Genomic DNA, 15962 nt, shown 5'->3' on the forward strand with positions numbered 1-15962 from the left:
TTACAGGAATTCAGATGAACTTACTTTCTCTTCTAATGGGTCTTGAAAATCACTTGGAGGTACTGCGTAGGTTTTCCATACCAGCCAGGGACCCCAGTCTACAGAAATTAATGTGGTCCTAGCAGACCTACCGCCCAAGTTATCCAAGTCCATGACTTCTGTAAATAAGTTTGGTTGTGTATGTCACAGATTGCCCCAAGAATGTCAAAACTCGGTTAGGTAGTTTCAAGAGTTTATTAAACTTGTCAACTTGGCAGATGGATTGCTGGGAAACAAGGCTAAGAGCAGTACCTGGTCTGGAGTTCCCTTCTCCCTATCCCAGGCTTGCATACTCCCTAGTGGGTAGTGTGTCCGGACTACAGACTGGTAACCCCATCTACTTTGAGGGGATAAAGGCCATAGCCTTGGGGATAAAGGCCATAGCCTTCCCTATCTTACTACCTCTGGGAATTTCTAATGACTACCTGCTCAGATGATCCTCAAGATAATAAAGATGAAGTTGTGCTCTTCCACACTTTCACTCTCCCTTTCTTCATGTTCCTCTCTATCAGCTACTTTCTGCCAACTGCCTCCTCTCCTGTCCCCCCCCTCTCTGTCCTAGTCTCCCTTCCTTTCTTCTCCCTCCTATTCTCCCCTTCCATCTTCTTGGCTCTCCCTCTGGTCTTCGTCACTCTTCTCCTTACTCTCTCTGCCTTGCACACCGTCCCTCTTTTTTGCACTCTCCTCCTTGCTACCTTGCTCCCCACTAATGCTCCCTCCTATTCTCAAACCTCCCCCTCTACACTGGTCTGTGCTCTTTTCCACCCTCACTTTTTCTCCTTCGCTCACCATCGAATCACACCCTACTCACTCCTATCTGCACCTCTTTACTTTCACCCGTTCCAGCACTTGTTCACAAAAAACACTCTGCTCACAATACCTCATATGCACCCTTTTCCACAATCTCCAACACGTCTTCAGCACTCCCCTCCAACTTCTGTCCTTTTCCTGGTCTCTCAGTCCACCACCTCTACTCCTGACCTCACCGAACACCCTTCATTCATTCTTGATCATACGCCTTTTATGCCTGGTCTTTCCTCCTTGACTGCTTCCTCCCCCTTTCCATTGGTCCGTGTTCCCCGGGGGAGGATTGCAGTTGCCCATATTTTTTTAAATACCCTCTTGCCCTGGCCCCCATTGTTTTTCCCCCATATGCCTGTGTGGCCAGGGTGCCATTGGTATTGGTCTTTTGCTTCACCTTACTTCTGCCCTGGGAAGTTGATCATTGCCACTAGTCTGGATGTTGCCGTAGGACAGATTTATGTTAGGCATTGGAACTTCCACTCTGTGTTCCCCATTGTGGATTAACTGCTTGCTGGAGCCAGCTGTCTTGCAAGAAACAAGAATTAACTCTTGCCAGATAGGCGGCTGTAAGGCGTGTTGCGACATTGGTGCCAAGGTTGCAGCTACACAAGTCACATTGAGCGGGTTTAATGACTAGGCCCCTCAACTCCCTCACCCAGCCTCTGTGGCTGTGATCGGCTCTGGCATTCACCCTAGTAGAGAGCCTACCCTAGATTGGGAGGGTTCCCTGTCCAGACGCACATCCCCCTCCCTGGGTGAAGTCCCTGATCATGTGACACATGGAGAATAGTTTGGCTCGTGGCATTGCCTTCTGCCAGGAGAGACTGAAATTCAGGCTGCCTTAGCTTGCAAGCAGTTCAGTGTTTCAAAGGGAGGTGGTGCACACCACCTCCTTCATTCCTTCTAAAATAGTCTCATCATTTCATATAAATCGGGAGGTTTCCTTATCGACATTGTTTCCTGAAAGCCTGGGGTGAATAGGTTGTTGCATTGCTTGAATGTCAGGATAGCACTCAAACTTTATCTGGCTCATACATAAATCATTTTGTAGGCGCTTCTCCTGGTCATTAAGCTTCTAAGGCATCTTGATCAGGGTATGCGAGTAGCAATCCTGGAATTTTACAAAGCACAGTTACAGGGACCCCATCTGGGCTTGCATTCACATTCTATTAGGGCTGAAGACGAGGCAGTGGCATTTTAGTAACTGATCCCCTTGGATACGATCAGTAAGGCAGTTCTTCATCCATCCCTTCTGCAAACAGCATGGACACTAGATGCCGTTGTCCGAATTGGAAAGTTCTCAAGGTACTAAACAAGCTGTTGCTAAGTCTCAAAGATCCTTCCAACCTACCTGTGTCCCTTTAGATTATTCTGTTTCTCCCCCATTTTCTCCTCTTCTCCAAGAGGCTGTGAATGAACTGCCAAGCAACTCTCGGATTCACCATTAATTCTCTACTCAAATGCCTAGAGAAACAGGATTCGCTGACGTGTTTTGTAGCTATGGTTCTCTAAAACTCATGCAGATTCCAACTGAATGGTTCTCTTTAGCTACTTCTCAACCTGGAGGAAAAATGAGTCTTTGACAGAATGTTCTCGTTTAATCTCACCCGATCACTGCTGATAAGGAAGGCTAATTTGTCTCTACACTTCATGTAATAACACTTCTGTTTGTTTTGCCCTTTAGACAAAGTTAAAAAGGTGATGCCACTTGCAGACTGACAATTTCTTAATGAGGCATAGCATTTTTTACTTGACATCAAGGGTAAAGCAAACATAAGTGTTATTACTTGGCTAGACTTCCCTGTATTGAATGTAAGCCTGTCTAGCCACGTAATAACTCTCATCGTGTTTGCTTTACCCTTGATGGAAAATAACTGCATCAAGGTTGATACAAACCTAAGTGTCATTGTGTCGCTACACTGACCTATATTAAATATAGGCCAGTCCAGCCACGTAATACAACATTTATGCTTGCTTTATCCTTGACGCCAAGTAAAAAAATGTGATGCCTTATTAAAAAAATATATGCAGACTGACAATATTGTCAGTCTGCATATATGTTCTAACTGTTGCATGGCATAGTTTACATGGCATCAAGGATAAAGGAAACCTAAGTGGCATTATGTCGCTAGATGCCCATGGGAATGTGGCGCGATGTTATGAGAACTTTAATAGACTGGCCTACTACATTAGTGGTGCCAGTCTCCATATGCTTTTTTTTTTTTATTGTGGCATGGCATTTCTTTACTTGCCATCCAGGGTAAAAGCAAACCGGTGTGGGTATACTGGCCTTTGTTGGTATAGCTAGTTATGGATGTGCTTTCTTTATCTGACATGGCATTTTTTACTGCCTCAGAGTCCTTCTATGATGATAGTGGCATATATTGGTGCAGCCTCCGTGGACATATATGGGCACAGCCAGCATGAACGTTTTAAATACTGCCCTTCTTTGTTGGCAAAGGCATCCTGAAAATGTGTTGGGTAATGATCAGATTGCAAACTGTGTTGCTTTTGAACTAATCTTTCAAAGAAAGTGCTGTAAAATACAGCATTTTAACCCATCATTCTAAAAGATTTTGCTGGGGAAAATACCCACGAACTTCCCGCCCCCCCCCCTTTATTTTGGGGCCCCTCCGCTGCACTTGATCGCTCGAGCATATTGAGCACATTTACTCCGCTGCAGAAATTCACCAGCCGCACTGGTCCCATATTACCTTGTAATTTGAAGTCGACATAAGACTCGCCTGCCATACATTCATATTCATCGAAACAATGTTTTCACTTTTTAAATGTACTTACAACGCTAGGCACTGTTTTCTTGCACAAAATGCAAGTATGATTTTAATAATGGTCATCTCGTTTTTAAAAATGGAAAAAGCTGCTCCGTTTCACGTTTGTGTCTAATCATAGGAAACTGCTATAAAAGACTTCAGATCACACTAACGTATTCTACACTGGAAATCGGGGAAAAAGTCGCAAAACAAAAGGTTTGGGGTTCTGTGACCTGCGCAATTGAAATTGACGTTATAGCACCTAAAGTGAAATATGCACATTTCTTTGTCTTTCCCAGTTGAAGAAAGTACACAGGACAAATTAGCGTTTGCCAAGAGAACAGATCTCTGTAACATTGCCGTCTTAGTATACAAGTTGTGTACCTTTTATGTATTAAAAAAAAAACCACCAAAACATGACCCGAATAGCAGAATATCAATATAACACACTGTGCAGCTGCGTGATAAACAAGTTGAGTGGTCTTGTGTCGAAGCTGCCCTTCCAGTTGTACGACCTTAACTCGAATCCCGGCCAAGACACTGGGCCTCCTCATCACGAGTTGGGCGCTAAATCCGGCGATATTGCTGCTGGGGCTACTAGCCTGGGGTTTGTCGGAATGTTAAGTCCCCATTTCCCATTCCCCAACGGGGAATGTTCGGCGATATTACCGCTATTGTGCAAGGGGGTAAATCCGCCAAGCCCGTGATTTGGCCGACCCTTAAATGCGGCGGTAATAGGGTTACCCCCAAACTCGTGATGAGGCCCACTGTGTATGTGCAGGTGTTTTATTTTTAATTACTTGAAAACACACAGGGCGAATGGCGTCTGCCATTTGTAAAAAAAAAAAAAGTGGCCGGACGCTGTCCTCGCACGTTTTCCTACGACTTGTGCCCAGATTGAAAGTAAAGTACTGTGCTCTGTAATGAGTCTCTCTCACCCTGCTTTCCCTGCTTTCAGCGGATACTCCGCCACCTGCCTATATGCCTCCTGAAGACCAGATGACACAGGATGGATCTCAACCGATGGACACGAACATGATGGCACCCCCAATGCCTCCAGAAATCAACAACCGAGGAGGTAAACCTGTTTTTCACCCCAACTTCTAGGGCCTGATTCATGGAACGTTTACCTATGTGATTGCGCCATTACAAAATACTTCCATGAATCAGGCCCATAATGTTAATCTGATCCCATACGGGATGGCACATTGATGGAAAAGAAAGAACGCAAGAGCTAAATGTGGCTCGAGGGTATGTAGCGTCTGGAGAGCAAAGAGCTAGATACACTCAACAGTGAATCTAACTTCAGCATAAGATTGTGTTTGAGTGCATTCTATACGCTTCAAATGTAGCAATGTAAAAATGAAGGGAGAGCCCAATTTTTGAAATGATGCATTGTTAACGTTCCACTGATCAACTGAGTTCGTCATAGTGTAAACCTCCAAACGGACATCAAGTTACTTGTTAATTGCATTATTTTGTGTAGTTTAAAACACTAACTCAGAATTAGCACTGTGAGAAAGTTGTATGCTTTTTTTGGGAGTGACAAACGGCCAAGTATGTTGTATACGATTGTATGCCGCCAGTTGTCTTAGTCACAAGTTGCTTGCTCTAAGTTAAGCTACCACACAACAAGCAGGCGCCAAATATCGCTGCCAGCAATTTCGATAGTTGACAGAGCCATAGGTGCGTATACAATGTTAAGACATAAAATACTTGAAGGTGTTTTTTTGTTTGTTTCTTGTTTTGTTTTTTCTTCAATAGAACTCAATGCAAAGTTACCACCAAGCTCTCCTTTGCCTTCATCTGACTGTTTAGCGTGCTCCAAGCAAACATACCAGTTGCAAGTAGTAAAACCGTTCATATTCATTTAGCAGATTTCTATTATCGACTTGTATAGTTCAGATCAACTTTTAAAAAACATTTTAGCTGTTTACATGTTCGTCTTAAAGTATCTAAAATCATCATTAAATCCTGTAAAAATTTGCAATTTCTGTAAGATGCACTGAGTATTTGGTAATGATTTGCATTTTCTTTTTCTGGTTCAGTATGCGCGCTTTCTTTAAACTTGTTTTTCTTTGGTGTTAATACATTGGCGCAACTTGTCTTGTATTTTTGTCTTTAATTTGACCACATCATTCTTTATTGGTTTGAGCAAATATTAAATAGCAAAAAGAAATCTAGAAAATGGCTTTACACTTGACAAATCCTACCCCACATCTTGTCCTCTAACGTTCTTATAGGCGACCACTCCGGTGGTGATAGTGCGCAGTACAAATATCCTTTAACATAATCCTCCCCTTCACGCTCTGCCACCCTTGTAAGGTGAAGCAAAGGAGACATAGGAGAGCTGTAGTTGGAATCGCCAAAGCTCCTATTATTGGATAGTATCGTCTCATTTAGGTCATTAACGAGAGCCATCAAGTAATGTAATCTATGGGATACGTTTATCCAAGGCCAAGGTCGTCTGTCATGCAAATTGAATTGCTTATATTTTTGAAAAGTCACAATTTAAGGGTTTTGTGCTTGTCACTATGTGTAAGCCTCGAAGTTATTACTGCTATAGTTGGAACAAGTAAAAAGGGGAGTAACCCGGGCTGTTTCTAGAAAGATGGCTATTTTGGGTAATTGGTCTCGAAAAAGAACATTAAAGATGTAGAAAGAGCTCATAAATTAATCTTGTATGGCACATCACTGGAGGAAGAGAAGCAGTAAAGGGCTGAAGAGCGGGCCTTGTGGGTTTAAGTGGATTTTTTTCTTTTTTCTTCTTCTTTCCAGACTTGTGTGTGACACAGAATCCAAGTGATGGTTCCCTTGTAGTCCATGCACTCCCCACTCACCCCGATGCTCTGAAAAGAGCACCTTTCCAGAGTATGTACTTCAAGTTGAGTAATTTATGGGCTGCACCAAAGGACGGACCAGAGGCATGCCTTCTACAAAAGAATACCCCTATTTACAAGCCACTGAGTTCAACCACCTGCTCAAAGTGATTGATTCAATTTGTGATGTCTAGAACATTTTGGGCGTTACCTAAGCCAAGTCGCACCAGTCAAGAACCTTTTGACCCAGATGTGCTCATCACCACAGAGCATCAACCAACGGTTCTATGTCATTTCAACGATAAATTCCCCTTCACTACCACCTCTACCCCAAACCCCACCCACTTAACCCACAGATACATATATACATTTGAAGTCATTTCCATGAAGTAAATGACCACAAAGTAATTTACTTTGTGAAAACAATGGAAGACCCAGCCAACTAGTCTTTGCGGGATGAGCTCCAGCAGAAATGCCTGGGCGCACAGAAGAATTGTATGTGGAACGCAACTACTAATTATTGTGTGCTTCAATGAGAGTAATTACGGTTGAAGGTGTTTAAGGTGATATTGGTAAGTGTCGCCAGCTAAAGGGACACAGAATACTAAGGACATACTTTGAAACACTCAAAGGGATAGCCAGCCACTCCTAAGGGAATATCTCAATAAAGCTCAGAAAGATAATGTTGTGGAAGTGGAATCTGCTTAAATCACATGCTATGCATAGGCAAACATCTTGTGGTAGCTGCCGAGTATTACAGTTTTTGTTTTTGAAATGTAAAGGGACGTCGACAGGACGTGCCAGTAATACTATCCCTAGTGTGACGTATACTGTACCCATGGTGCTGCAAGTCCCTTAGATTGGTTTTTCCGCCATCATAGTCGGATCCATATCGCGGAGTTCCTTCTTGGCTATCGCCATAATTTAGAAAAAGCTTAATTTTTCTTTGTCCTTTCGATAATTCGTCTACCTCGAGTTCTTCGGCGACGGCTTCGAGGACAAATTACTCTCGACAACTACAACAGCCCACCTAGAAGATCCTTTGTCACAGCCTTGGAAGGCCTCAACGGGCCTCGGTCGTCACAGTAGGGCGAGTGCGGGGGAGCTTCATACTTCATTCTTGTTAAGAGAATGCATATTCCCCTTGACTCCCACACATTTCACCAGGCTGCCACCCCATACATAATGGAAAATGCACCTTTTAAGTTTTGCCCTTCTTGTAATAGAAAATTCCCCTGGAAAGACTTGCACCGGGTGTGCAATCTGTCTCCCCAGGGATCACGCCGAGGGACAGTCGTGCAAACTGTTCAGGCCTAAAATAATCAAGGGCCGCAAAACGCTGGGCATACCACGCCATGCAGGCTGAGGCCACCATGGATGTCGAGGGTTGATTCCAGCGACGGCAGCATCAACGTTTACAGTAACGCCAAGGGCGATCGGGATCTATCGGATAACCGTGTGCAAGCCCGTGACCCAAACAGGCAGGCTGGCAGTTCTACTACAGGGATGACACCCGGCACCTGGCGGCACTAGAATGACCAAGTCTCGCCACACAAAGTACACCTACCACGGGCAAAAGTTACCCACACACTAGAGTGAAAGGCCACATACGGCGTCATGGGGGAGGTCCAAAATGTCCCTGTCCTCTGAGCCGTCGCGATCACCACACGATGGGCCCCTGAAACCGACGTTCCAGTCTGTTTCGGACAGTGCCTAAACCCTCAATCCTCTGGCGCTGATGACCAGGCATCGAAAGACGCGTCGCCGACCTCCAAGAAAGGCACACAGAACTCGAAAATGAGTGTTAGTCAAAAAACATGTGCCCGATATCCTGTTAAAGGACTGTACAATAAGTCTTCGATGCCACCGGGGGGGAGGGAATGGGGGGGGGCAAGCTACAGAAAGCACCATTAAAAAAAATAAAACCCCAGAGCCACCATCTAAAACCACTACTCCTACTCCCTCTGCTGTGCCAAGCTCCACTCAATGGACAACAGAGCAATCTGATATGGTTGAGGCAGATGTCCTGTATTATTAATTTCTTTGACCCGGGCGGTTAAAAAATCAGCAACCCAATTTCTGATGTTTGTTAATCTGCTTAGAATCACATGCTGTGCATATGGTCCGACATCCAGTGGTAACTGCAGAGTATTGCATCTTGTCTTTCGAGAATCGAAAGGGGACGTCGACATGGGTGTGCCTGTAACACTATCCCTACGGGACGTGTAGTGTACCCAAGATCCCTCACACGTCGAGGTCCCTCAGATTGTTTTTTTCCGCCCAGCCTACTGGTCGCCTTGATGCGGAGCGCGTCAAAGACTTTGCTTATTGTCCCATCGATTTTGGTTGAATAATTATATAAAATATCCAAATCACCCTATCCGTCCCTTATTTCGATGGCTGTTACAGACCTCCGCCGAAGACCTTCAAGAACTCGACGGACGGTGATCCAGTCGGCGCTGCCGACCACGTGGCCGGTCCTTCCACCGGCCTATACAGTAGGGAGAGTGGGGTCAAGGTGGACCTTTCTATACAAATTGAGAATGCCTTTCCCTTTCGGTCTTCGTCTCTCTACCTATCCTCAGCTATGGGGAGGACTCATTTAGGTTTTGCCCTAATTGTAGGAGCAAATTCCCTTGGAGAGATAGGCACAGACAGTGTAACCAGTGCTTGCCCCTCAATCACAAAGAAGAAGGATGCACGGCTTCTAAGCTCCTCCGTCCTAAAACATTAAAGGAACGTAGAGTCAAGCGGTGGGCGGCCTACGGTATGTCGAAGGCCGAATGTTCTGCCGCAGCCACAGAATGTGACGATGGCGAGAGTGATGATCATACCTCCAAACCGGAGGTTGTTGACCTTTTGATGGAACTTTCGCGTTCCGCATAGTCTGTCCCTGGCCCCGCTAGGCAGGGCTTAGGCACTGCTATAGGTAAGTCGCACCCCGGCGACAAAGACGAACATGTACACAGCACAAAGCACACAACCCCAAGTCAATCTTCGGCCAGATCGAAGAAGACTTCAGCGCCAATGGGTACACCGTCAGCATCATCAGCCCTCCCCGCTGCCGCACCTAGCGACCGGGCCATCGAAAAAACAAAGGGCCCTACCCCTAATATACTAGGTTCCGTCGAGACGCTTGGCAAGAAGGCGTCCGGCGACGATAGTGTTCCGGTTCGGCCCAAGAAGGCGGTCGCAGAAGATGAGGCCCTAGCACCTCTGAAAAGGGCAGCTGCTGGGGACAAAGCCCAGGCACCAGCGAAGAGGGCCCCCTCGCAATCGCAGGCTGAAGCTACGCGCCTCCCGACCGCGGAGGACGTCGCCGACAGCTTAGCTAGGATTGTTGCCGCCGATTCTCGGAAGCGGCAACCTGGGATGCGCCGAGGCCCACCGAAAGGCCCAAGTATCCGCCGAGGTCCAAGGATGGCCTAAGAGGGATACCGGAACCCACCCATAAGTCGAAAGTGAAACACAGAGATGTCTTACCTCTGTCAGTACCTCAGGAGGAGTTCTCTGTGGGTGAAGAAGGGCTATTCTCGACGATGAGACGAAAATCTTGACGCTTTTCGACGGATAAACACGATCAGAGCCCTGTGGACCCCAAAGCTAAATTTCCAAGACTTTTTGACCCCTCCTTAGAAGAGGATATATACAATTACGACCTAACTGAGGAGGACATTCCTGCTGATACTCGGGATGAGGAATTCGTCAACCTTGAGGACATGCATGATCCCATAGAGGGCTGAGAAGAGAACCCAGATGTGGGTGACCCTCAACCATGGCAGTCCCCGGATCATCAAGACCCTGATGCCCTGTCTCTGGACTCTCCACAGTCCACTCCCACTAGGCAACAACCCTCGCCAGTGGATGACCAGTTGATTTTTAACGCAATGTTGCGTAAAGCAGCTGATCACTTTAAAATTGCTACAGATGAAGCGGTCCCCGAAGCTGACTTCGTGGAGGACCTCCTTAAGGAGAAACCGCTGGCCAGCCAGGCTATTCCTCTCCTCAATTCAATCAAAAAACATCTGGTGCCCTCCTTATCAACACCTGCTCTCACAAGAGTTGTCAACCCACGAAAAGAAATACTTTTGCCCTTCTCCATCAGACCCTCTGTATATCAGAGGTCCTTCCACCCCAGACTCCCTGGTGGTGACTACTACACGAAAGCGGGCGGGGGTCCCTTTGTCAACAGGCGAGGTACCCCCGGATAGGAAGGTAAATTACTTTACGCACTTGGGAAAAGGATCACGGTCGCAGCAGTGTTCTCAACGCACATTGCCAACAATACCTTGCTGGCCAGCTATGCCGATGCCCAGTGGGCTTTACTACAGGAAGGCATACAGGAGGATCCCGAACCCCTACGTACTAGTCTCCTCACCACTGTTGCTGTGGGCAGACAGGTGAACCAAAGCATTCTTAAGAATACTTTGAATTCTGCAGAAACGGCTGGTCGATCCCTTGCACGGGGCACACTCCTGATGAGACATGCGTGGCTACGGAACTCTGGATTCAAGCCAGAGACGCAAGCGTCACTGATAAACCCGTGGAAGAATCCAATCTGTTTGGGAATGCGGTCGATGAGGCCCTAGAGACCGCAAAAAGCAGCACGACACCTTAGAAACACTGCAGCAGATTACTCAAAGACCCTCTACAAGAAGAGGATCTGGGTCCAAACGGCTTTTTAGTGGCCAACACTTCCCTCCGCAACAATACTCATCGGGAAACAATTGGAATTCTACACAGGGTAATAGCGGATACACCACCCCGTATCCCCAAGGGGTCAGCGCAGTGGCAAAGGAAGAGGCCGGAACTCTAACCCCAGAGGCTCCCCGGCCTCAGGTTCGAAATGACCCAAAGATTGGGGTTCCCTCCCATGCCTCCCGGTCGGGGGCTGGCTAACATCATTTCTTCAGGCATCGGAGGGAAGAACTCCAGACCAGTTGGTGCTAAAGACAGTGGCCTACAGGTACTGTATAGAGTTTAACCGGTCCCCAACATTCAGACCTCCACGAGCAAGATGACTGACACCAGACCATCTTCGCATTCTTCTGCAGGAAGTCAAGACAGTACAGGAGAAAGGAGCCATAGAAATCGTACCTCTGTCACAGGTAAAAGAAGGTATTTATTCGGTGTACTTCCTTGTACCCAAAAAGGATCTAACCATGCGCCCTGTTTTAGATCTGCGCCTAGCGAACAAATTTGTAAAGCCACAAAAGTTCTGCATGGTCGCACTGCAGGAAATAATTCCACTGCTTTCACAGGGAGATTACCTGGCAACACTGGACATGAAAGATGCATACTTTCATATTTCAATGTTGCCAGCGCACAGAACATACCTCAGATTTATGATACAAGACGAGCATTATCAGTTCAAAGTACTACCCTTCGGCATAGCATCTGCACCAAGGGTATTTACAAAAGTACTAGCGGTGGCAGCAGCACATCTGCAGGCAATCCATCCCGGCCTATCCTTACCTCGACGACTGGCTCATAACACGGGACTCTTACGAAACATGTCTGTCAAATACCCAAAAGACAATAGATCTTTTATTCAGTCTGGGGTTCTCTATCAATGAGAAAAAATCCAGCCTAGACCCCAGTCAGGTCAAACAGTTACTAGGTGCTCTAATTCGAACAAAGGACGGCCTTGTCTTCCCCTCCAACGAGAGGGTCCAAAACAGGGTGGGGAGCTCACCTGCTTCAACAAACGGCGCACAGAGTTTGGTCGTCAGACATAGCATCCAACCACATAAACCTGTTGGAACTGTTGGCAGTGTTCAAAGCACTCAAGGCTTTCCAGACACAACTGCAGGGGAAGACGGTCCTCATCCTCACAGACAGCACCACGACCATGTACTATCTGAACAAACAAGGGGGCACTCATTCTCCAGGGCTGTCCAAACTGTCCCAGAACATTTGGAAGTGGGCTCTCAAACACATGTTCCTGTTATCACAACATGTTCCAGGAGAACTCAATCTTCTGGCAGACGTACTCAGCAGAGACTTTCTGTTGCCCAGGGAGTACGAATGGCGATTACACAGAGACATCGTCTCCAATGTTTTCGCAGAATGTGGATTCCCAGAGATAGATCTGTTCGCTACTCTGGTGAAAGCTCAATGCCAAGATTACGCCTCCAGGTACCCCCAGAACCGTTCCAAGGGGAACGGACTCTGGATAACCTGGTCAGGGAAATTTGTCTACACTTTCCACCGACTCCCCTTCTCAACAAGATGCACCAGGAACCAGTCAGAATGATACTGGTGGCCTCATTGTGGGCCCGCCAACCAGGTTCGTTCATCTGATGGAGATGTCCCCATCTCCTCCAGTCAAACTGCCTTGCCTGTACAACATTTTGTCGCAAGACAGGGAAGACGCTTCACCCATGCCCGCAGACATTGAACTTAGCGGCCTGGCTCCTGAGGTCATAGTTTGGACACCTGCAACTCCCTCAGAGATGTATGGACATTCTCAGGGTAGCAAAAAAACAAACACCAGATACTGCTATTCCAGTAAATGGAAACGGTTTGTCATCTGGTGCAACTCAGAGCATTAACCCGATTAACTGCTCTCCCACACACATTGTTTTATACCTAACTAATTTACTTGACTCAGGCCTGGTCTTCAACTCCATAAAGGTGCACCTAGCTGCACTTTGAGCCTACACAACATCGTAACAAAGTGTCATGGTGGAAGATGCCAGTTATGAAAGCTTTCATGGAGGGAGTAGAGCGAATTCACCCTCCCATTTCTAACCCGGCTCCCGGATGGGACCTAAACGTGGTGTTGACTAGGCTTATGGGGGCTCCTTTCGAGCCCAGGCATAAGGCAAGTCTTAAAGACCTCACCCTTAAGACTGCTTTTTTGATAGCTATTACCTCCATCAGGAGGGTAAGTGAACTACAGGCGCTCTCGATCCTAGATCCCTTTGTAACAGTTCACAAAGATGAGGTGGTTCCGTGCACTCACCCGAGATTTGTGCCTAAATTAATTTCCAAGTTCCATGTGAACCAGTCAATAGAACTACCAACGTTCTTTCAGAATCTTACAAGCCTGGGAGAAAGAACCCTGCACACACTGGATGTACGCAGAGCTGTCATGTTCTACATGGAAAGAACTCGACCACTTAGAAAGACTAATCAGTTTATCGTTTAGGTGGCGGCAGGAAGAGGAGGAGACGCGGTCTCCAATCCGCCATCTCTAGGTGGATTGTTGGATGCATCACACTCTGCTACACTCTTGCTAAGGGAGAGCTGCCCTTCAAGCCGAGAGCACATTCCACTCGAGGCACTGGGGCGTCCATAGCATTCATTGCAAATGTTCCCCTTGAATTTATTTGCAAAGCGGCAAACTGGAGTTCTGTACACACCTTTACAAAACACTATTGCCTAGACACTCATTCTAGGTCTGATTCTCAGGTGGGACAGGCAGTACGAAGACCTCTTTTCACTACTGTTCTTCTCGCAACCCACCTCCAACTCCGGGTACTGCTCGCTAGACTATGCGCAGCATGTGATTCTAAGCAGATTAACAAACTTCAGAAGACATAAATTACTTACTGTAAAGGCATTCCTAATGGTTGTATCTGCTTAGATTCACATGCGCCCACCCTTCCTCCCCGCTCGGATGGAGGAACATAGACGTCTTACTACTGTCTCTCTTTTCTCTACTCTCTCACGATAGTCATAAGGCTCCCTCACGGCAGAAAAAATACAATCGGCGGGACCTCGACACGTGAGGGATCTTGGGTACACTACACGTCACGTAGGGATAGTGTTACAGGCACGCCCATGTCGAAGTCCCCTTTCGATTCTCGAAAGACAAGATGCAATACTCTGCGGTTACCACTGGATGTCGGACCATATGCACAAAATGTGAATCTAAGCCGATACAACCATCTGAAATGCTTTTACGGTAAGTAATGCATGTCTTATCCCCCAGTTGCAATCAGTGCAGACACGCATTCAACCGTCTCTGCTCACACCAAATTTAATGCGGGCAGTCAACCTGTGCATCAAGACCCCTTATACATTTAGTGGTGACGACTTCAAGAAAAAGAGCGGGAACCCCTCTCGCCTCTTCTGAAGCCCCTCCTGATAAGGAGAGTAAGAAAAAAAATGTACACCTTTTTGGAAGGAAGGTGGCCTCATTGGCATCCTACGAAACTAGAATTGCTAATAACGCAACGCTAAACTGTCACAAGTGGGATGAGATCGCTGAACATATGGAATCGGTCCCAGTGCCCCTCGAAACACAGCAGTCTCTCACCAATGCAGAGGGGAAACAAGTAGCCAACTGCATCCCCAAAAACCACTTGGATGCAGCGGACAATGCAGGAAGAATCATGTTAGAAGGCACATTGATTAAACGCCACACGTGGCAAGGACAATCCAGTTTCAACCTTGAAACACAAGCAACCCTCCATAACATTCCATTTGAACCCAACCCTTTGTTTGGCAAAGCGGTGGAGGACGCTCTTAAAAGCGCAAAAGAGGAATCTCGCTCATTGGGGCAGCTCACTAACAAACCATTTGGACAAAGAGGAGGTTAAAACTCTCGCCGTTTTAGAAGTCAAAACTCAACGGGCATCAAATTATAATCATGGCGGCCAAAACTCGTCCTGGGGTTCGTCACGGGGACAATCCTCACAAGGGTTTCAAAGACGCCAAAGAAGGTCTCGAAATGGGGGCAGATCCTCCTCCTCCTCCTCCTCCTCTAGAAGGGGCTCAACCCTCCTCCTCCCCCAAAACAATGACCACCCGCTACAGGTTCCCGCCCATGTCACTTCGGACAAGTGGGTACTTTCCACCGTGGCGGGCGGTTATTGTATGGAGCTGATCCATCAACCATCTAGCCACCCGCCAAGACAAAGGCACACCTCCTAGGAAGAACGTATCCTGTTGGAAGAAGAGGTGAAGGCGCTGCTTCTAAAGGACGCCATAGAAATCGTCCCGGCAAACCAGGTAAACAAGGGTATTTATTCAATGTACTTCCTTGTGCAAAGGAAGACTGAACAATGCACCCTGTCCTAGACCTACTGAAGCAGGGGGACTACATGGCAACCTTGGATATGAAAGATGCATACTTATATTCCAATGTTCCCAGTGCACGGAAGGTTCTTGCGTTTCAAAATAGCGAACCAACACTACCAGTTCAAAGTACTACCCTTCGGCATAGCCTCTGCTCCAAGGGTATTTACCAAGGTACTAGCGATAGTGGCAGCGCACCTAGATAGGGACTCCATCCCAGTGTACCCATATCTGGATTACTGGCTGATGGAATCCCCCCAAATTTGGAAGCAAAATACTCAGAAAACAATCTAATCTTCTCTTGTTCAAATTGGGGTTCTCAATCAACGCGAAGAAATAGTCGCGTTCCAAACAAGACCAAACAGTTCTTAGCTGTCATAAGAACAGAAGAGGGACTAGTCTTTCCATCAAACAAAGTTCAAAACATACTGCTGCAAATATTGCAGTATCTGGCCGGTTGCCAAATAACTATACGCAATGCGATTGCTCTGGATGATGGTAT

At 46.7% G+C, this 15962-nt stretch overlaps 1 protein-coding gene across 2 annotated transcripts in view; it reads left to right on the forward strand.

The window, feature by feature from the left end:
• SMAD1 (SMAD family member 1) overlaps positions 1 to 15962 on the forward strand; it is a 540132-nt gene that overhangs the window by 383909 nt on the left and 140261 nt on the right. For both annotated transcript variants that reach the window (XM_069631222.1, XM_069631223.1), the window contains one exon: positions 4573 to 4692. In XM_069631222.1, the coding sequence (XP_069487323.1) occupies positions 4573 to 4692 (120 nt within the window). The remainder of the gene's footprint in view (positions 1 to 4572; positions 4693 to 15962) is intronic.

Source organism: Ambystoma mexicanum, chromosome 6q (assembly GCF_040938575.1).
Source record: "Ambystoma mexicanum isolate Mex_15411 chromosome 6q, UKY_AmexF1_1, whole genome shotgun sequence".
Lineage (NCBI taxonomy): Eukaryota > Metazoa > Chordata > Amphibia > Caudata > Ambystomatidae > Ambystoma > Ambystoma mexicanum.